Genomic DNA, 22,023 nt, shown 5'->3' on the forward strand with positions numbered 1-22,023 from the left:
CTGGGATAGAGTTTTATCACTAGAGTGCCGGGTGCGGTGGCTCACGCCTGTAATCCCAGCACTTTGGGAGGCCGAGGCAGGCAGATCACAAGGTCAGGAGACCGAGACCATCCTGGCTAACACTAAACATACAAAAATACAAAAAATACAAAAAATTAGCCAGGCGTGGTGGCAGGCGCCTGTAGTCCCAGCTACTCGGGAGGCTGAGGCAGGAGAATGGCGTGAACCCGGGAGGCGGAGCTTGCAGTGAGCCGAGATCGCGCCACTGCACTGCAGCCTGGGCAACAGAGCAAGACTCTGTCTCAAAAAAAAAAAAAAAAAAAGTTTTATCACTAGAGCATTAACCTCTGGCCTAGGTCACCTCCGGCCTCCTTTTGGGCTAGGTGGGCAGTTCTCGGACCCTCTCCCACCAGCCCTGCTCTGCTGACCTAGAACCTCTGGCCCTGGAGATTCTGATATGCGTATTTGTGGTCTCTTCTCGGGCATCTCCCAGGCCACTGGGAGAGCTGGGGCCTAGAGCGTGGGGTGGGTGGGATCCTGAGGGCAGAGAGTGTGGAAGAATCTTACAATGGCAGCTCTAGAGGGAAGCCTGGATATGTTTGTTTGACAAACTGAGACCCAGAGAGGTAACATGACTTGAGGTCACACAGCAAGTCTAGGGCACAGTCAGGACTGAAAGCCAGGACTCTGGGGAGGCTGAAGCGCCCTGAGGTTTAGACCATCTGGTTCATGTAGAGAATGGAGAGGGTCAGGGCTGGGAGCTATGGGTTCAAATCCTGGCTCTGCCATTGACTGTACTTTTGTGACCTAAGAAAGTCACTTGAGCTCTCTGAGTCTGTTTCCTCAACTGTAAAACGGGACAATATCTACCTTTTGGGTTGTTGTGAAGATAAAAAAACACACCCATAGCACAGGTCGTGGCACACAGTAAGTGTGCCAATACATGTCAGCTAGTGGTATGGTGGTGCAATAGTAGGTGCCTAATAAATGTTGAATGCATTGTTGAACATGAGTTCACACGCTAACAGTGAGATTGTGAGACTCAGCTTTCCCACGTGTAAATCAGGACTCATAATCAGTCCCTGTCCTGCCACTTCTTTACAGCCCCGGTAGCAACATAGATTAAATAAGGTATGTAAACGTTCAAGTGCAGAGCCGTCTCAGGTCAATGTTTACTCAGCCCAGGGCAATTCCTCTCCAAGTCCTACTCTGCGAAATTTCACGTCAGCTTCACTAACTTCTCTACATTCCCAGATGCTCCCCGGGAACCGGGGGTTGGGGATGTCCCTCTTTTCTCAAGCCCGCCGAGCTGAGGAAAAACGGGGTGGGAAAGCAGAAAGTGTGTAAGGCTGAGGAGGTGAGCCAGAGGAGGGAGGGAGAGCAGGAATAAGGGCAGTGGGGAGAATGGAGGTGCACGGACGTGGTGTGGGTCAAGAACAGGGTCCGCATCGGGGGACTTGGATATAGGATGCAGTGAAAGGATTTGGGGAGCAGTGGGAGAGGTGAGGGCGCTGCGATCCGGGAAGAATCAGGAAAATAAGGAGCCGGTAGGAGGGAGTGGAGATCCTCCTCGCGGAGAGCTCGCCGCGGCGCAGGGCTCCCAGCTCCCCGCAGCTGCCTCCCCGAACACTCACCCTCCCGGTTCCGAGAACGTTTCCCGGCCCGAGCGCCCGGCCCGCAAACCGGGAGGGGAGGGGAGGGGAGGGGCAGGGGGGCATCCGCAGCCCGGGATTGGCCGCCGCCCCGCCAGCCGGTGACGCGAGGCGGGCGGGCCCCTTTGTGACGTCACAATCAGCTGTTTGAACGTTCCAATTTGTGCCGTGAGCCCCGCCGCAGCGGCCGCACAGACTCAAAGCCCCGCGGGCGAGCTCAGCAGCCCGGAGCGACCGCGGCCCCGCCGCCTCCCCCGCGAGTCCCGGCGATGCGGCCCGGCCTGTGAGCGGCCGGCGACCCTGGGACGCCCCGCCGCACAACTACCTCAACGCCGCGCCGCCCCCCTCCCGCCCCCAGGTGAGTCCCGACCCGGGTGGGCCTGGGGGCTCCCCTGCCACGGACACGCCCTGCGCCCCCCGCGCCCGGGCCTTTGTCTGTCTCCGCCGGCGGCCGCCGGGGCCGCGTTCCCGGCTCCCGATTGGTTGCCGCACGCCCGGTAGACCATGACGTCGTTCTATTTGCATATGACATTGAGACGTCACCAAGGCCGGCACCGCCCCCACAGGCTCGGGTCGCTTGTCCTCCCGTGACCCGGTAGCCGCTGTGTCGGGGCTGGGCCCTGGGTGAGACGCTGCAATCCAAAGGGGGCTGCAGGGGGATCGGCGATTTCCTAGGCTTATCCAGGGGCTGGGGTCAGGCCTCTGATCCCCTACTTTCTCTTTGCAACCTGAGAAGGAGTCAGACGGCGCTGCTGGGCCTAGGTTGAGGGGGTCGTCAGGAGTTCAGGGCTGCATGGGACTCCAGGTGGTTGGGACAGCACCAGATGGTGGTGGGATCCCCTCCCTCCGGCTCCAGACTCCGCCCCCAGGGACTAACAGAATAACATCCTCCTAATCCCTGATTTGTGTGCAGCGCCTTAGCTGATGTCACTCCCAGACCCAAAATGAAGGGTCTTAGACCCCAGTGCATGGAAGGGGCAACAGGCCCAGAGAGGAGGATTAGCTCTCTCGAGGTCACATAACCAATTAGAGTCATGCTCACTGAGTGACAGATGGATTATTAGCCAGGGGCAAAGACATAATAGGGGCTCAGTACAAGTGGTAAGATACACATCCTCCTTCCACTGGGGACCCGATCTTGGGCTCAGCCTTATCACGGTTTGATAGGCTCCTAGGTGTCCTTACTCCTGGACCTTTTTCCAGGGAATCTCTGGAGATTGGTTCACCTTTTGTGGTCCTGACCCCTTCTGTCCTCACTGTACCTTGAAGTCCTAGAGTCCAATAAAATCGCTGCCTCCCAGCTGTTTGGATCACAGAGAGGTGAGTCATTGGCTGCCTCGGGGTGTCTCCAGGGCTGATGTTGGGGTGGAGGGTGGGGTGAGGGTTCCCTCTATTGGCCCTTTACCTTCTCAACTTCCTAGGTTGTCAGCTAGGAAGGGCCTGACCTGGCCTAGTGCAGACAATTGCAGGTGTTTTGCTGCTCCCTCGTCACCTCTGCCCACAGAGAGTATAGGAGAAGGGATAGGATAAGGAGAGTTTCTGACTTAACAAGTGGATGGGCCTAGAGGCTGAACCAGGAACTCCATTCCTGCTGGGAGTTTGCTCAAGGATGGGCTGGGGGTAGGGGTGGCTTAGGGCACAAATGCTATTCTGGGCAGAGCTGCTGTAGTTATTAAAGGGAATGGTTCTCCCTGGAGCAGAACCGGGAATGTGAGAACCAGGAAGCTGGCAGGGCTGGGAAAGGAAATCTGGGAGGCTCCCCAAGTGGTCAGGAGAGGGGGCAGGCACTGGCTGGCTGGTGCTGCTTTCACTCCTGGCTGTCACCGACTTGCTGTGTGACCTCAGGCAGGGAGCTTTTCCCCTGAGCCTCCGTCCCCTAAACCTATCTGAAATTTGGGGAGGCACAGTGCAGGCTCTGGTACACAGTGGGTCTTCAGTAAATGCATGCTAAATCTTGGTGCCAGTAACCCCAGACCCTTTTGTAACTAGGCGAGGGGTGGTGTGGCTAGGTCAAGGTCTTTTCCACCTCCCTGTACCCCTGCATCATTGTATTCTTGGGGATTGTTTGCTGAGTCTTTCCTGACTGTGTACACTCTGGACTGGATGCACAGTAACGTGGGACTAGGTCTGCCCTGCCACTATCTAGCCATGTATTTTTGGATAGATTTATGTGTTCTTTCTGATCATCAGATTTTAAAATGGGCTGGGTGAATATGATGGTCCCTGAAACAGCTCTTAACTTCTCTTTCATATTCCATGAAGTAGTAGGTTCTTGGAAGGAGGATGTGCCTCATCAAGGCCTCGATATTCCCTTCCTTCAAGAGGGGCCAAACTTTCTGGGCTTTTGGTAATGGAGTCACTAGCTCCCTGTGGCTACAGATGGGTTGGGATACGTGAATTGTGCTGGGTGGACACTAGTTGGGGGTGGCCCCACCTTCTTAATCCCTGTAGATCTCCCACCCCCATCCCACCAGGGAAGCCAGCATCTTAAGCCTACTGTGAGTCTGCAGATGTGGAAATATTCTCAGGGTATGGAAGTGAGGTGATTCTGCAGCAAGTGTGAAAACATTTCTAGGGAATGGGGGAGGTAGCAATAAGCATGGCAATACTGCAGGTGGATTAGCAGAAAGAGGAGAAATGCCTTCAGGGAAGTCTGGACATGCCCCCAGGAAGTTCTACAGGAAGTGTGGAAACACCCTTAGAGAATGATGACAAGTGTCTCAGCAGCAAAACCGTTGAGCATCTTTAGGGAACAGGTGTGGAGAGTCAGTCAGGCTTCAGGTACTGGGGGAGTATGGCCAGCAGCCCCCAGCCAAGCTCTAGTCCTGAGGTAGGCTGGCATGGGGAGGGGGTAGATCTAGAGCTACCACCTTGGTGTTTCCATTTCTGCAGTAGGGGGCCTCCCTCTTCATCTTCACCCAGGGAAGGATTGGTTAAGGGCTTACCTCGGTCTGGGTCCAACCCTCAGTGCTCATCCTTAAGGGCCCCTGGAAACTGACAGCTCCCTCCCTCCATCATCACCTCCCACTGACCTGCTGTCTCCCTGAGCCCAAGCAACCTGATCTTCCTCCTACCCCTGGATGCTGCCCTTGAACAGGAGCCTGGGAAAAGGGGGTCAGAGGGGGGAGGGCCTGCCGGCATGCCATCTTTACACCTCATATGACAGACACAACCGAGGTGTGCCAAATCACATGGTAAGATGGTAGCAGTTCTATGGGATTTCTGCTGGCCAGTGCTTTTCAAACCACACAGGCTCCAGGAGTGGTTCTTAATCTCTGGGGTCAAAGATTGCTGTTTAGGAAATCATGATGAAAACCAAGGTCCTTTTTCCCAGAAAAATACACATGGACCATGACCCCTGGCCACCAAATTGAAAATATCAAATTCAGACAGACACCCAGAAAAGGCAATAGAATATAGTGATTCTGGGTGCTGCCTCTGGAATCTGATTGTGTGGATTCAATCCCACCTTTGTCTCCTACTAGCTCTGAGACTTTGGGACAGTTAACTTCTCTGAGCCTCAATTTCTTAACTGTAAAGTAAGGACAGTAATTATCCACTTCCTGTAGTTGTTGTGAGGATTACATGAGGTAATATAGGTAAAGCTGCTTAGCATAGTGCCTGGAACATAAATGTTAGCTATATCATTATTATTATTTTGAGAACGAGTTTCGCTCTGTCACCCAGGCTGGAGTGCAGTGGCACCTCGCAGGTTCCAGTGATTCTCCTGCCTCAGCCTGGGATTACAGGCACCTGCCACCACGCCCAGCTAATTTTTGTATTATTAGTAGAGATGGGGTTCACCACGTTGGCCAGGCTGGTCTTGAACTCCTGGCCTCAAGTGATTCACCCACTTCTGCCTCCCAAAGTGCTGGGATTACAGGCGTGAGCCACTGTGCCCGGCCTAGCTATATTATAATGATAACAAGCAGACAATATGGGCAATTTCCTCCCTGCCTGGAGAACTCCTATTTACTCCTCAGAGTCCAGCTTGGATGTCCAATTCTCTGGAGACCTTCCCTGGCAGAGCTGTGTCATGTGTCACTCTATGTTCCTAAAGCACCCTGTAATAATAACTAATTTATTAGTTTGTTGAGTGCTTACCATATGCCCAGACAGTTCTAAGCACTTTATAAGTGTTTAGCTCATTTAGTTCTTCCTCCCCCATCTTTTTTTCTCATTCAATAACTTTGGTATAGCTCATTTAATTCTTATTAGAGCCTGGAGGAGGATACTATTATTAGCTTATTTAATTCTTATAAGAGCCCGGAGGAAGGTACTATTATCATTGTCTTTTGACAGATGAGAAAACTAAGGCACAGATAAGTTAAATAACTTTCTAAAATCATACAGAAGATAAAAAAAACCCCTGGATTTGAATGCAGAAAGCACATCTCCCCAAAGCGTCCGCACACATCCCCGTTGTGTGTACCCTTCTCCCTGCTCTGGGGGTGATATCTTCTGGCCTCTGCCCCAGGCCAGGAGTGGGGTGAACCTCAATCAGTGGTGACTTTCACGTCCTTCTGATTCCCAGGTTTTTGCACTGCCATAGGGCGCCCCCGTGAGGCGCTTCGCCCCCCACCATGTTCCAGCGCCTCACCAGCCTCTTCTTCAGCACCCCCTCGCCCCCCGAAGACCCCGACTGCCCCCGCGCCTTCGTGTCGGAGGAGGATGAAGTGGATGGCTGGCTCATCATTGACCTGCCGGGTGAGGCCTGGGTCTGTCTCCTGGGCCTGTGAAGTCATTCTAAGGGCAGATGGCCTAGCAGCGGAGGGGAAGGGCGCTGCTGGGGGACGGGGGAGTCCCCCAAGCCTACTGGAGGTGGGGTCACGGGGCCCCTTCCCATGAAAGCCGGGCTCTCTCCTGGCGGCCCAGGAGAGGCCGCACGTCAGGTCCCCTAGGGCAGCAGGGCGAGACTCCTGGCCCGTGGGTGCCCCGGGGCGCTGCGGACGGGCTGCGGGTCTGACTAACGATGCCCTTTCTCTCCCCGCCCTCTTGTCCGGTGTGTGTGTGTGTGTGTGTGTCCCGCCTCGCTGCTCCCCTCCTCTGCACGGCTCCCATCCCGCGCCCCGTAGACAGCTTCGCGGCTCCACCCAGCCCCGGGGCCGCCTCTGCCCCCGCGGGCCGCCCTCCGCCCGCGCCCTCCTTGATGGACGAGAGCTGGTTTGTTACCCCTCCCGCCTGTTTTACGGCAGAGGGGCCTGGACTCGGTCCCGCCCGCCTCCAGAGCAGTCCCCTGGAGGACCTCCTCATCGAGCACCCCAGCATGTCCGTTTACGTCACCGGCAGCACCATAGTGCTAGAGCCCGGGCCCCCTTCCCCGCTCCCGGACGCGGCCCTGCCTGACGGCGACCTCAGCGAAGGGTGAGCGGGCCGGGGGCGGAGCCTGGAGGCCCAGGGAGACGGATCTTGGAGGCCAGGGTCCAGGCTAGGAGGCTGGGGTAGTGGGGCCAGGAGCCCGCCCCGCGCTCGAGGGGGTAGCGGCCTTGGGAGGGTTGCCTTTGAGACAAAGTGGGGGGCCGGTGGGCCTCCGGGCGAGGCTAGAAGCGGGCCTGAGGACGGAGGGGCGGGGCTTGAGAGGGAGGGGCGCGGCCAAGAGGCTGGGGCCGGGGTTGGAGGCTTGAGGAGCGTGGCTGGAGCGCCTAGGGAGTGGGACTTAAACAGAAAGGCAAGGGTGGAATAGGGGGTGGGGGTCCAGTCTTCCCCGAGGTCCAGTTTACCTGTTAAGGGCTAGAACCGAGGAGACACCTCCGGGTTGGTACCCACAAGAAGGGCGTCGGGCACCCCAATCTGAACAGACACAGAACTGAGCCGAAGCAAGGGTGGGAGATGGCAGCGCCCTCTAGCCCCCCCGCCCAGCTTACCCGGCTTGACCGAGCCTGGCTCTGTCCTCACAGGGAATTGACGCCCGCCCGCCGCGAGCCGCGGGCCGCGCGCCACGCCGCTCCTCTCCCAGCGCGGGCGGCGCTGCTGGAGAAGGCGGGCCAGGTGCGGCGGCTGCAGCGGGCCCGGCAGCGGGCAGAGCGCCACGCGCTGAGCGCCAAGGCGGTGCAGCGGCAGAACCGAGCCCGCGAGAGCCGTCCGCGCCGGTCCAAGAACCAGAGCAGCTTCATCTACCAGCCGTGCCAGCGCCAGTTCAACTACTGAGCGTCCACCGGCCGCGCCACGAACCCCTTGCCGATCCCGATCCCTGTCGGGCTCCTCCGACTCCTCGGGCTGGACACCGAAACCTCCCTTCTTAAAGCGTGTGAGGTTGGGTGATAGCCGTTCCTTCCCCGACACCCTCAATTTCCCCATCTCTGATCCTCTAATCTGCCTCTGAACCCATTCACCCTTCACCCTCACTCCTGGTCCCCATACCAAGCATCTAATCATCCATGCCCCCTACTCCTGGCCCCTCCATCCTTTCTTCTCTGGTCCCCATCCCTGTCTCTCCCTTTCACCCTTGCCCTCCAGTCCTCTACCTCTGGCCTGCCCCTATTTCTGAAAGCTTCTTCCAGTCCCTGATCTGGCTCATTCCCCACCTTCAACTCCCACCTTACATGACTCACACTATCCCATGGTTGGCATTACACTCACTCCTGTTCCCTTATTCTTCATTCCCAGTAATTCCCTACCAAATGGTGGGGACCCTGAGCCCAGCTCTGACCAGGTAGAGCCTGTGCAGCCTGGGCTGCTGTCATTGACCTCCAGTAAGGGCTCAGGGTTTTGCTTTTAGTCTCCCCTTCCTTCTGCCTTGGGGGCGGTACTCTGTGGAGCTGCTTAGGCCTGGAAAGGTACAGTATGTAGAAGAGGACTGTGAGACGTGAGTTAGAGGGAGAAGATGGAGGGAATCTAGGGAACGAGGCAGCCTATTGGAGATGCGGACAGGACAGACACGTTGAGAAGCTGCAGGAAGCAGGGCACCAAGGGAGTGTGCACTGTGCTTGCTCAGAGAGGCCAAACCCTGCTCCCAGGCTGAAGCCTGGAGTCTGTCCCCACTTCCCTTTTCTATAATCCACCCTTCTGCAGGCTCTGAAATCTGAAGGGCTTAGTTAGTACCTTGCCACTCTACCCCCGACACGTCACCCGAGTAGAAGCTGGGCAAGGCCCTACCATCCTGGCCGTCTGTTCACAAGCCCAAGGTGCTAGAACTAGCTTAGGAGACATGCAGGCCACAGGGCTTCTAGGCAGGGAAAGGGCACACACCCTAGGTCAGCGTGCAGAGCAGTGATGCTGGAGGACACACCATGGGGTGAAGCCATCCCAAGGCTGACAGCTCAGTCTTCACCTTGCCTCTGGCCTTGTATTTCACACCCTGCTCAGTATGGCTAGCCAGCAGTCCTGAGTAGGAGTCCAGGACTCCCACTGTCTCAATCTGCAAATTGTTCCTATCCAGGTTCAGGGCCTTCAGGGGGCCTCTTTTCATTTTCTCCCACAGGCCTCTCTTTCTTTCTAGGTTGCTGGGGAGAAATGGGTACACCCTATGATCCCCCGCCCCTTCTCCTCCAGTAAATACCTGGAAGAGGGAACCTGAATCCCTGGGGGAGACTGAAGGGGCAGGGGCCACCAGCCTCCCCTTCTTGTGGTGAGACTGAATTTTGGGCTCAGACACCAGCAACAGCCTCTTGGGATGCCCCGAGTTGCTTCCCATTTCCTCTTTCTAGCCGTCCTTTTCTAGTGTGTGCTCACTCTTCCTAGGAACTTTTAAGACTTCTTGGTACATATGAACATAGGTCCTCCCCTCACCCCAACTCTAGGTTTCCAGGCCTCACAGCCAAGCTGAAGCTTGGAGAAAACTCTGCATTCCCATGAGGGCAAAGGCAGCTGCCCTCCCTGACCCTATAGCCCCAGGCCTCATGGGGGGTATGTGGGGAAGGGATGGGGTATCCCCATGGATGCTGGGATGAGGACAGAGGAAGACCTGATGGGGTCTCCTATTCCAGGGAATAAGCCAAATTAACACTAAAAACAGATCAAAGCTCCCACGCCAGTCCACTAGGGCCCCAGTAGTTGACAGCCTTGCTCCTCTCCCAAGTTCTCCTTCAGAACCTAGTTGCTTTTATTCTTCCAGCTACCACTTGGGCACTTCACAGCCAGCCTAGGGTCTTCGGCACCTCCAAGAGCTGAATCTCCCTCCAACCCTTCTTGCCTACTCCTCACTGCCAGCTGGTACCTAGGCTCAGTCCTGTGTGATGCCCATGATCCTTCTGGTGGGGGAAGAGTTTAAGTTATAGGGCATTTGGCTCAAATTTTAAAAGGCCTTTTGTTTACCTATATTTCTGGAGGCTCCTGTATTCTAGAACCCAATCTCTCACCTGCTTGGTTGCAAGGCTCATATTTTTTTGTACCTTTCCTATAGATTCTGTAGCATTTGAGTGTGGCAATATTTTAATTGTGTATAGATTTCTAAGAACCAACACTACTCAGTCTCCTGCTAGTCTGACTCCTGAAGCATCAGCCCTTGTCATACTGTATTGACTGTGTACGTGCCTTTCACCTTGAGCATGCTTCAGGATTTTTTTTTAAACCACAGAACTTGAATACATGAGGGAACCAGAGTTCAAAGTCCTATGCAACCTTAGGAGGGGGTCAGAGAGTCTGTTTTGATTGATGTTTTCTGAGGCCCTAGAGGAGTTTGTATCAATTTGTGAGTATTAATGTCAGTACTACCAGCACTTTGCCAAAACTGTCAGAGGGACCCGTTTCTAGAGTGAGTCCCAGTTACATCAAACAGTGACTTCCAGTTATTCCCCAGTAAGTCTGAGTGGTTCCTTCAAGCTGGGTGTCTTTCCAGCCTTTGCCAGTCTAGCCTCAGCAGGGCACCGTGTATGAATGCAGTTTGGTGCTGTTTTAGAGTATGCCTGCTCCCCAGCCCCCTGCCTGGAACCCTCTGAGCAACTTGCTCTGACCTATAATGTCTTAGGTGCAACACGGACCCCACCAGAGCTCTTGGATACCCCCCTAGATCCATGTGGCTTTATGTGAGGGGACTGAATGCAGACACACCATAGCCTCCTTCTACTACTTTCCCTCTCGCCCTGCCACCTAGTTCCACATGGAACTAACAAGTTGAGTGCATCCCTGTTGGGTGTTTTGTGTTGAGACTGGCTGAAATGAGGAGACTTTGACCATGTGACGTGTCAACAGACTCAAGGAAACAACCACCTCAACTGGGTCATGTGGCATGCCTGTGTATGTGTGTAACAGAATTCTGATTGTTAGACTGTAATGCTATTCCTCTATGGGAGAAAAAAATTAATATAAAGAAAAACAAATAAAAATATATTTAAAGCACATGATCCTTTCTGCCTGAGTTGAGCTCAAGTATGAGAAGCATCTTGTAATCTTAAGCACAGTAGTGGCATAGGATATTATGATAAAGCTGGCTTTGGTTCTGGTGTGTGTGTCATATGGGAGAGGAAGAGGGGAGATAAGCTTACTGGGAACAGAGCCAGACAATGGGGTCTGACTCATAAATGACTACTTTTAGAGGATCCTTACAATGCAAGACACATACATGAAGACAGCTGAAATAGAGATGAGAATAACAGCATGACAGAATGACCAAAGTCATCCTTTTGGTCTCAGGTACTGGGTTAGAGCAAGGGCAAGTAGCCACTGGAGGGGAAAGGATGAAGTCTAATCCTGGGGGAGATGCAGCAGAAGGCTGAAGCCCAGGCTGAGACAAGGCCAGGGCCCCAAGCATCAGAGTCTCCTAAAGTTGCAGGTAGGGTGGGGCAGAAGCAGCTGGCTTTGGAGACTACACACATTTTGAAGAAGGACAGCCAGAGTGAAATGTAGTGGACATCTCTGAAATATATAACACAAAATGACCCCTTTAATTTGGGAGCTGCTCTGTCTAACCACAGAACTAAAGGTGGAAACCTGACCTAAACTGGACTAGATTTTTTTTTTTTGAGACGGAGTTTCACTCATTGCCCAGGCTGGAGTGCAACAGCGCAATCTCGGCTCACCGCAACCTCCGCCTACTGGGTTCTAGCGATTCTCCTGCCTCAGCCTCCCCAGTAGCTGGGATTACACGCGCCACCATGCCCAGCTAATTTTGTATTTTTAGTAGAGACAGGGTTTCTCCATGTTGGTCAGGCTGGTCTCGGACTCCCAACCTCAGGTGATCCGCCCGCCTAGGCCTTCCAAAGTGCTGGGATTACAGGTGTAAGCCACCATGCCCGGCCCTGGACTAGATTCTTGATGCTGGCACAATCTTACAGGCCAGTTTGGGCTTACCTCCTGCAAGGAGGAGATGTCAGCACAATTGTTTTGGAGCAATCCACCATGCAAATGGAGGAGCAGATATGTGACATGGTGAAAAAGTGCCATCTCAGCTGCTGACAGCTTCCTGTCCCTAGAAAATCCTGGGTGGCCATTGATCTCTAAGTTGGTTTTGTTATTTGCATCAAAAGAAATCTGAGCAATATATATCAAAATACCTGGCACAGTGCTGAACAGGGCTAGTTTCTTCAAAGCCAAGAATGAGGTGAGGGAGCAAGTATGTACATTTTCCTCAACTTGCCAGGCGGGCATCTCAGGTTCAATGAGGACTAGATAGGAATTCCATTCACAAGGCTGTGTCTGCTTAGTTAAGGTCCAAAGAAAGAGCTGATCACCCAAAAATCCCTTACCAATAACATAACTTTATGTTCTATGACAATGACATTTATTTAACACGTTATTTCACATTGTACAAATCCTTAGATTCTCTTTATTTACTGGTCCATTTCTACAACAAATACATCCAAAACACTATATAATAAAATTATTTACAACATTTCCAAATGAGAAGATTGCTTTTGCCCCCACTACTGCTATTCACACACAGTACTTCCACGGCACAATACATCATTAGGAGATCTAAAAATGCTCACCCTGTACTCTAGGCTGCTTAGGAAATGTGAAAACTAGTAACATTTATAATGGCATTAGCTCCTTTCAATACAAGACAACATTTTAGAAACCTGGAACTTCAACTCGCAACACCAAAAGGGCTCAACAGTCCTGCTTTCCCCATTGCACTTTATGAAACAGGTTGCAGGGACTAGGAAAAGGGCCACATTATTAAAATTACTAACTGTACAGAAATTGATTTAAAAAAGTCACAGCTCAAAATTGCTCTTTGTAAAAGTCACACACATTTACAAGTATCAAGTCGCAGTCCTGCTTGTTTACTTGGATTTTCTTCGCTTGGATTGCACCGCACTGGTTATGTCTGTGGGGGAAAGAAAGGACATGTTCAGTGGAAGTAACTCTTTACAGCAGTGCCCTTTAGACAGTCCACAACAAGCAGGGCAGACCTAAGGGGAGCCCTACTCAACTCGGAATCTGTCTAAGGGGTGCTCTGAATGGAGAGAGTCACAGGCTTTGCTTGATGACTTACGTGGGAAGAGGGTGTGGTCCTGCATTGGGCAGAACTGGAATGTGACAGAGGTGGTGGCGATGAAGCACACTGACTAGAGAAAGTGCAGGGTGGAGAGAGCCTTTGTAGCTGGGCAATTCACCCACTGTTTCCCTCACCAGTTCTCATCATAAAACGAAGTGTAATAGACAGACTGACAATGCTTTTGGTGAGAAATCAACGAGTAATGCCATAAGCAAATGAGTAAATTGTGTTAGAATGCAAAAAAAAACCTGCCTTGGGATCCCTTTTGGAGCCAAGCTATTGTTTCACAGTAAGGAACCATTTTTGTCATGCTATAGTCAAGGTCTAAACAACATGACCATGGGCCTTGGTCAGTGAGGGTCTACTATGGCCCAGCCAGTTATATCAAGATTGTGGAAGGCTGGGCGTGGTGGCTCACGCCTGTAATCCCAGCATTTTGGGAGGCCGAGGTGGGAGGATTGCCTGAGGTGAGGAGTTTGAGACTAGTTTGGCCAACATGGCGAACCCGATCTCTACTAAAAATACACGAAAAACTAGCCGGGCGTGGTGGCGTGTGCCTTAATCCCAGCTACTCAGGAGGCTGAGGCAGGGGAATTGCTTGAACTATGGAGGTGAAGGTTCCAGTAAGCCGAGATCCCACCACTGTACTGTAGCCTGGGAGACAGCGAGACTCCGTCTCAAAAAAAAAAAAAAAAAAAAAAAAAAAAGACTGTGGATACATACAGTCATGAATGCAATTCAGAATAAGCAACGGCCTGCTCTGAGCCCAAGTGAGCCTGAAGGCTTCATGGAGGAGGTGGGAACTGAGTGATTTACACACAGAATGACAGTGACATACAGGGAAATGACTATGTTTTGATTCCTTTAGTTTCTCTTGTACTATCAGTGTTTTAACTTAATCTTATGCCAGACTTAAACTGTGTTTCTTAAAAACGTTTTGGCCAGGTGTGATGGCTCACCCCTGTAATCCCAACACTTTGGAAGACTGAGGCAGGAGGCTCACTTGAGCCCAGAAGTTTTGAGGCCAGCCTGGGCAAGATGGTGAGAACCCATCTCTACAAAAAGAAAAGAATTAGCTGGGTGTGGTGGCACATGCCTGTAGTCCCAGCTACTCAGGAGACCAAGGTGGGAGGATCACTTGAGCCCAGGAGTTCATGGCTGAAGGAGTTCAAGGCTGAAGTGAGCTATGTTCATGCCACTGTACTCCAGCCTGGGTGACAGAGACCCCATCTCTATTTAAAAAAAAAAAAAAATTCTACACAAAGTTATGGCAGAGTACAGTGAATAGCCTGAAGCTCTCCAAATGTAAACACTTCTTTAGAATCTCATATTGACTTCAAAAGGTCACCTTTATTTCATATTCTGGTTTTAATATGAAAATAATGTTCTAAAATTACTTCTCATCAAGGAGAAAAAAAATGCTTCTAATATATCAATACAAAAGATGAATCAGATTTACCCATTTCTGGTAACTAGGCTGAATTTTCTGATACTGCATGTTAGGTTGTATTCAAGGCAAATTTTCCTTTGTCTTTTGTATCATAACATTTTGTGAACCCAGACTCTAATAAATATGTAGATTGTAAGGAAAAATTTCACTACTCTGTTAGCTAAGGTGACTGCTAAGAAGTGAGGCCTAGGCCAGGCGTGGTGGCTCATGCTTGTAATCCCAGCACTTTGGGAGTCTGAGGCGGGTGGATCACCTGAGGTCAAGAGTTCAAGAGCAGCCTGACCAACGTGGAGAAACCCCTCTCTACTAAATAAAGAAAATTAGCCAGGTGTGGTGGTGCATGCCTGTAATCCCAGTTACTCGGGAGGCTAAGGCAGGAGAATTCCTTGAGCCTGGGAGGTGGAGGTTGTGGTGAGCCGAGATTGCGCCATTGCACTCCAGCTTGGGCAACAAGATTGAGACTCTGTCTCAAAAAAAATAAAATAAAAAAATAAAAAGAAGTGCGGTCTAGATGAATTTCCAAGAGGTGCCCAGTACAGTAATTTCATTCAAGCCTCTGTTGGTGGAAATTTCAGTATGTTTGTCTTCTCAAAGGTCATGTTTTTTTTTTTGTGCCATGTGGTAGAATCAGTCTTTCTGATTTACTCATTAGTCTTTTACTAATCAGAAGACAGTTAATCTGCCAGGATGTTAATAATGGTGTTATTTTAATTCATGTAAATTAAGAGTCTCACACAGCCCACATAACTCCCTAAAATCAACTCTTCAGGTCCAAATCTCAAGCGTTATTTTCACTGCAGCAAATTTGTCATTTGCAGTAAAAATAGGCAGGGTTTTTGTCTTGACAGTGTTCATCCTCAGCAAAACATTCATTAACTAGGTCAACTTTGGAAGCTTTTCCCTTGTTGTGATATGAAGGATCAAGTGGTATGTCTGAGAAACATATGTGGCTGGGAAAAGAAGTGGGTAGTGGGGTGTGGGGGAGAAGCAACCTCAGGCTCCCCCTCCTTCCTTGCTTGTTCCCATTTGTCACTGCTCTGAAGCACCCAATGAACTGGTAGGTTGCCTCTGAGCGTGAATCAATGAGTGGGGTCAGGAATAAACAAATGACTTGTGCTAGAAACTGCAAAAAAACCCACAAACACACCATTAAAAACCCTCATCTTTTGGATACTGTGGTTGGTGGGGAGAAGGATGTACTTTCATACTTCCATGAGGAAAAAAATAAATTTTAAACTGAGTTTGAAGTCTCTATCACCTTCCCTGGATAAATCCAGTCAATCTGAGACATAGAGCAAACCTCAGACTCAACATGTCTAAAACCAAACTTGGGATTTTCACCTCCAACAGTGAGGTCCTTTGCCACTGTTCCCCATCATGTCTGAAAAAAATCTGTCTGAAAAAAACATCTTTTGATGAGTTTTTTTGTTTTGGTAGTTGATTTTCTACTCCCTCCAAAATGTTACCACTTTTACTACTCTAATGAATAGGCAAATCACCTTTTTTTTTTTTTGAGATGGAGTCTTGCAAATTACTTTTTTTTTTGAGACAGTCTCGGATTGTCGCCCAGGCTGGAGTGCAGTGGTGCGATCTGAACTCACTGCAACCTCCACCCCCTGGGTTCAAGCAATTCTCCTGCCTCAGCCTCCCTAGTAGGTGGGATTACAGGCATCCACCACCACGCCCAGCTAATGCTTGTATTTTTAGTAGAGATGGGGTTTGGCCATGTTGGCCAGGCTGATCTCAAATTCCTCACCTCAACTGATCTGCCCGCCTCAGCCTCCCAGAATGTTAGGATTACAGAAGTGAGCCACTGAGCCTGGCCACAAATTACTTTAAGGTAAGAAATTCTAGGTAAGTGATGTAGAGGCTAATGATCCAGTCAGGGTGTACCTCAGACTGTGATTGGCATGCTGTTCCTAAAGGCTGCCTGGCCTGACTGTGAACCTACCTTCAGTTTTTTAACTATCAGGGATTTTACAAAATTAGTGTCTCTTAACAGATAGACAAATAGTTCAAACTCTAGCAGTGTAGTCAAATCATTTATATCCATGTCTTAGAACCAACTGGGTGGTAAAGAACTGGGTCAATAATAGTCTTTTAGGTGACTGTCCAACTATGTCACTGGGGGAACATTTAAATTTGTAACCTAATAAAGGGATTTGTTTTTCAGCCTGGTTGCCTCATTTTGACCTTAAGCAAATTTGACCAAATCTACAGTACAAGGCTCTACTTAATCCTCTAGTATGTGACCTCTACCATCCAAGGAGCTTTAGAAATGGACTTTGACCTTGCTCACATCATTGTGCCTTTCACTGTACTATTTCTATCCGAGACGTCTAAGTAATTGTAAAAAATTCTGGAAATCGGCGAGATGCGGTGGCTCACACCTGTAATCCCAGAACTTTGATTAGCAGAGGTGGGCAGATCACTTGAGGTCAGGAGTTCAAGACCAGCCTGGCCAACAAGGCGAAACCCCATCTCTTCTAAAAATACAAAAATTAGCCGGGAGTGGTGGTGCATGCCTGTAGTCCCAGCTATTCGGGAGGCTGAGCCAGGAGAATCACTTGAACCCAGGAGGCAGAGGTTGCAGTGAGCCGAGATCAAGTCACTGCACTCCAGCCTGGGTGACAGAGCAAGACTCTGTCTCAAAACAAACAAAAACATTCTGGAAATTTTCCTTCACAATTTGCATGGTTGGTTTCAAAATGAAGCTACTACAGTTTCAGGTGGTTACTCTTCAGGGTTTTCTCCCACGACATTATAAATGTATGTTCACTTGCATATCTACAGTAATACTTCTGTTTTAATTCAGTATATCTTTATACCCTGTGTTTTTTTAGACAGTTTCTTCACTGGCTGTGGGTAGGGTGGGGCTATCACCTACTTTGTTGTCAGAGGGACACCCAGGGCTGCTGATAATTACAGATTGCTCTGAACTTTCCTTAAATTAACATATTTTCCTGGTTCCAAACTTAAAGCTTTGAACTTCATATTTTTAACTACCTTTTTAAAAAAAATTACCTTTTTCCCAGTTGAAAATATAACAACAACTATTCTAAATGGAGGAGTAAATAATGATAAAGCAAGCTAGAAAAATCATTTGTGTTTTTGTGGCAAATTCATCATGTCAGGAAGGAGAACTACTCATTTGCATGTTTGTAAACAACACATCTGATCAGGTGCAATTTTAAAAAGTGATTTGTGGTAGCTAATTTTTGTGTAATTATAAGTGACCCAACCAACAAAAACAATGGACCAAAGAATGACCAAAAACCATGTGGGCCTTCCTGGACTTGCCCAGAAATCATCCATCCCACCTGCTCTGATCTGGCAGTCTGGCAGGCCTTGGCCAGCATGATGTAAGCAAACTCGGCTCTCGCAGCAGGAGCATGATTAATGTCACTGGTTCTCCAACAATACAAACAGCAACACTTTTAATTACAAACTGCTCATAGTGTTTCTCAGCTTCAGAGATTTTCATGAAAAACACAGAATGTCTCTGATTTTGTTTGCATATGATATATATGACCAAACTCTTATTAAATGCAAAAAGAAGCCCTCTTTCCCCCTCAAAACTTTACACAGTGCTGATTCTGCAGGAAGATACTTCACTCATATTTCAGGTACCCAGCACTGCATATGTCCCCACATTTGAGGTGCATCCATTTTAGAAACCAGCTTGATATTTGGTGATCACATTCTGGGTATGGGTTTAAATACAATCACAGTAAATTATTTTATAACTTGGTTCACATTTTTGGATACAATATACAGGCCAAAAATATGCATAATTATTCTTTAATTTGGCTCCAAGAGCTTTAATACTGAAAAACCAAAAGAGCTACAGTACTCATTTCTGATTTAAAAGGTAACTGTGATACTACAATATATATTTTTTGGTTTTTGTCCCACGTTCCTGGCTCACAGCTCCTATAACTCTTGTAATTTCCTAAGTGAGCCATCTTTTGTTAAAATATTTGGCGTTTTGCCCATGGTTCCTGAAACAGCTCTGAGGTTGAGTTGATCACAAATGGCCAACTCTTTTATCAATCATGCCTATGTAATGAAGCCCCACTAAAAACCCAAAAGGGACCTACCTCCCCTTCCCCTTCTTCCTCTATACACACACACAAAAAAAAACAAAAAAAACCCCCGCAAAACCCACAAAAGGACTGAATTCAGGGGCTTCCCAGAAGGTGAACAAGAACACATCTACCTGCTAAGAGGGTGGTGCACCAACTCCACAGGGATGGAAGCTTCTACACTTGGGATCCATCCAGACCTTGCCCTATGTATCTCTTCATCTGGCTGTTCATTTCTATCCTTTAAAACAGTGGTCCCCAACCTTTTTGGCATGGACTGGGGGTTGCGGGGGAGACGGTTTCAGGATGAAACTGTTCCACCTCAGATTATCAGGCATTATAGATTCTTATAAGGACCACACAACCTAGATCCCTCACATGCACAGTTTACAGTAGGGTTCACACTCCTATGAGAATCTAATGTCACCTCTGATTTGACAGGAGATGGAGCTCAGGCAGTAATGCTCGCTTGCCCACCACTCACCTCCTGCTGTGCGGCCCAGTTCCTAACAGGCCACAGACCACTACCAACCAGTCCATGGCCCGGGGATTGGGGACCACTGCTTTAAAATATCAGGGCATAGTGGCTCACGCCTGTAATCCCAGCACTTTGGGAGCCGAAGGTGGGAGGATCACTTGAGCCCAGGAGTTCTAGACCAGCCTGGGCAACATGGTGAGTCCTGTTTCTACAAAAAATAAAGAATTTAGCTAGCCATGGTGGTATGTGCCTGCAGTCTCAATTACTCAGGAGGCTAAGGCAGGAGGCTTGCTTGAGCCCAAGAGTTTGAGGCTGCAGTGAGTGATGATAGTGCCATTGCACTCTAGCCTGGGTGACACAGTGAGACCCTGTCTCAAAAAAAAAAAAAAAAAAAAAAGCTGGCTGGGCATGGTGGCTCATGCCTGTAATCCCAGCACTTTGGGAGACCGAGGCAGGTGGATCATTTGAGGTTAGGAGTTCGAGACCAGCCTGGCCAACATGGTGAAACCCTATCTCTACTAAAAATATAAAAATTAGCTGGGTGTGGTGGTACGCGCCTGTAATCCCAGCTACTTGGGAGGCTGAGGCACAAGAATTGCTTGAACCTGGGAGGCGGAGGTTGCAATGAGCCAAGATCACACCATTGCACTCCAGCCTGGGCGATGGAGTGAGACTCCGTCTAAAAATAAATAAATAAATAAATAAATAAAATAAAAGTAAAAATTAAAAAAAAACTTTCATATGGGAGGCCAATGTGGGAGGATCACTTGAGGCTAGGAGCTCAAGATCAGCCTGGGCACACAGGGAGACCCCATCTCTACAAAAAAATTAAAAAATTAGCCCGGCATGGTGATGCACACCTGTAGTTCCAGCTACTTGGGAAGCTGAGGCAGAAGGATCATTTAAACTCAGGAGTTCAAGGTTGCAGTGAGCCATGATCATGCCACTGTACTCTAGCCTGGGTGACACAGTGAGAACCTGTCTCAAATGAAAAAAAAAAAAAAAAATGCCAAGCACAGTGGCTCACACCAGTAATTCCAGCACTTTGGGAGGCCGAGGCAGGTGAATCACTTGAGGTCAGGACTTCGAGACCAGCCTGGCCAACATGGTGAAACCCCATCTCTACTAAAAAAAATACACACACACCCACACACACAAATTAGCCAGGAATGGTGGTGCAAGCCTCTGTAATGCCAGCAACCTGGGATGTTGAGGCATAAGAATTGCTTGAACCTGGGAGGTGGAGGTTGCAGTGAGCTGAGATTGTGCCACTGCACTCTGGCCTGGGCGACAGAGTGAGACTTTGTCACAAAACAAAACAAAGCAAGAAAAAAAGAAAGAAAAAGCTGTATAATAAACTGGTAAACATGTTTCCCTGAGTTCTATGAGCCACTCTAGCAAATTAACTGGACCTGGTTACGAGGGGTTCGTGGAAACTCCAATTTTTAGCCAGCTAGTCAGAAGCACAGGTAAAACAACCTGGGGCTTGCACCTGGCATTGGAAGTGGGCAGCAGTCTTGTGGGACTGAGCCCTCAAACCTGTGGATCTGATACTATCTCCAGGCAGATAGTGTCAGAATTGAAGTGGAGGACACCCAGCTGGTGTCTGAGGCAGAACTGATGGCTTGCTTGATGTGTGGGGAAAAAAACACCTTACATCTGGTGTCAGAAGCGTGTTGTAAGAGTATAGCAGGAGAAACTGAGTCTGTTTTTCTACTCATACACAGTAACTTAACCAGGGACAGTTAGAGAATGATGGCCTGAGGTCTTGCGACTGATGCGGATATCTATACATGACTGTGATTCCAGGGACAGGCCAGAGCTATGCCATTCTTTAGGGAGACACTTAGCACCCCTCCATGCAAGATCACAAAGCCTGAGAGTCATTATGGCCTCTTCTAAGCCAACTGCTAAGCCTCAGAGCAAGGATGTGCCAGGCTTTCCAACATCACCACCGCCACGGTGGGACAATGTTCAGTTTAAGTGTACGGGCTTATTCCCCATCCCCAACACCCCTTAAAAACAGGTTCTAGCTTTCCATCTCTTCTTGGCTGGTAGTTCTCTACAGAGCGGTTCTAGTTTGAGCATCTCTTCTTAACTGTCCCAGTTGCTTCTTAGATTCTTTCTGGTGCCCTGTAAATAACCCTTTAGTACCTTGAGGCTCTGGGCTGAGGTCAAGGTTCCAAAAATCTGGTGTGTGACATCTCTAAAGGCCAATACCTTTTCCCCGCTTTAAAGGTAATTACATACCATATTCTATAGCCTAGAAGATCTTACTCTTTTGGGAAAGTGAAAGGCTACAAGAACATGCAGAACTGAGGGGAAGCAGATTTTCCCACAGAACTCTAGGCATGTTCCCTTTTATGCTTTAAGTGTAGTACTTCAATATACTGAAAAGTGTACTCCCTTCCAAACTAGTTTCTGCCTAGAGATGATTCCCAGAGAGGAGGAATGAAGTTATTGGCTTCATATCTCCACCTAAAATGAGGATACCTAAGAGACCCTGACTGTGGTGTATACACTATTCCTGGAAAAGAAAGAAGGCCTCTCTCACCTTTGCCCCTTAACTCTCCAGCAGGCTGAGTATGGTGATGGTACTTTGTACACCTCAATTTTAACTGTATATGACCTCTGGCCTATTCCCAGAGGCTCTTGTGAGGCATCGTGACATTCTTGCCTAGAGACATAACCTGCCAACAGCAGCTGAGTCCTCAGATCCGTGTCTAGTGTCTAGTGTGGGTGCACCAGAATCTGCCTGGTCTTTAGGCTGGCATCCCAATGATACCTGACCGTTTCTCAGCAGTCCTGCTGATAATCAGGTACTCAGCCAGGATCCCAGCTCTTACCTTACCCAAACTGAACTACTCAAGCTCAGCACATTTCCTAAGAGAATGATCTGGTTACTGCCTCCTCATTCTTCAGGTCTCAGCTTAAATGTCATGTCATTTTTTTCTAGAAAGCCTTCTCTGACCTGGCAGAAG

General features: G+C 49.4%; 2 protein-coding genes across 16 annotated transcripts in view; one reads left to right on the forward strand and one right to left on the reverse strand.

Annotated features, from left to right (window-relative positions):
- Positions 1-1,765: 1,765 nt before the first annotated feature.
- TP53INP2 (tumor protein p53 inducible nuclear protein 2) lies at positions 1,766-10,930 on the forward strand. Of its 5 annotated transcripts, none has more exons than XM_001160082.6 (5): positions 1,766-2,010; positions 2,856-2,972; positions 6,187-6,359; positions 6,728-7,016; positions 7,550-10,930. In XM_001160082.6, the coding sequence occupies exons 3-5, from the start codon at positions 6,236-6,238 to the stop codon at positions 7,797-7,799; spliced, it is 663 nt and encodes a 220-aa protein (XP_001160082.1). In that variant the 5' UTR covers positions 1,766-2,010; positions 2,856-2,972; positions 6,187-6,235; the 3' UTR covers positions 7,800-10,930. The 5 variants fall into 5 exon arrangements, with proteins under 5 accessions (XP_001160082.1, XP_063658914.1, XP_009435348.1 ...); XM_009437073.5 differs by having other exon boundaries at positions 1,788-2,010; positions 6,205-6,359; XM_009437072.5 differs by lacking the exon at positions 1,766-2,010 and adding an exon at positions 2,197-2,276.
- Positions 10,931-12,266: 1,336 nt separating this feature from the next.
- Positions 12,267-22,023, reverse strand: part of NCOA6 (nuclear receptor coactivator 6) — a 110,489-nt gene continuing 100,732 nt past the window's right edge. For all 11 annotated transcript variants that reach the window (XR_010154202.1, XM_063802843.1, XM_009437078.5 and 8 more), the window contains one exon: positions 12,267-12,858. Coding sequence is in view for 10 of the 11 variants with exons in the window: in XM_009437079.5 (XP_009435354.2) it covers positions 12,753-12,858 (106 nt within the window). In the remaining variant the exon portion in view is untranslated. The remainder of the gene's footprint in view (positions 12,859-22,023) is intronic.

This window comes from Pan troglodytes, chromosome 21 (assembly GCF_028858775.2).
Source record: "Pan troglodytes isolate AG18354 chromosome 21, NHGRI_mPanTro3-v2.0_pri, whole genome shotgun sequence".
Lineage (NCBI taxonomy): Eukaryota > Metazoa > Chordata > Mammalia > Primates > Hominidae > Pan > Pan troglodytes.

Coding starts and splice junctions, on each gene's coding strand:
- TP53INP2 (XM_001160082.6), top strand. CDS start 6,236: ATGTTCCAGCGCCTCACCAGCCTCTTCTTCAGCACCCCCTCGCCCCCC. Junction 6,360..6,727: donor GCTCATCATTGACCTGCCGG/GTGAGGCCTGGG, acceptor CGCGCCCCGTAG/ACAGCTTCGCGGCTCCACCC. Junction 7,017..7,549: donor GACGGCGACCTCAGCGAAGG/GTGAGCGGGCCG, acceptor CTGTCCTCACAG/GGAATTGACGCCCGCCCGCC.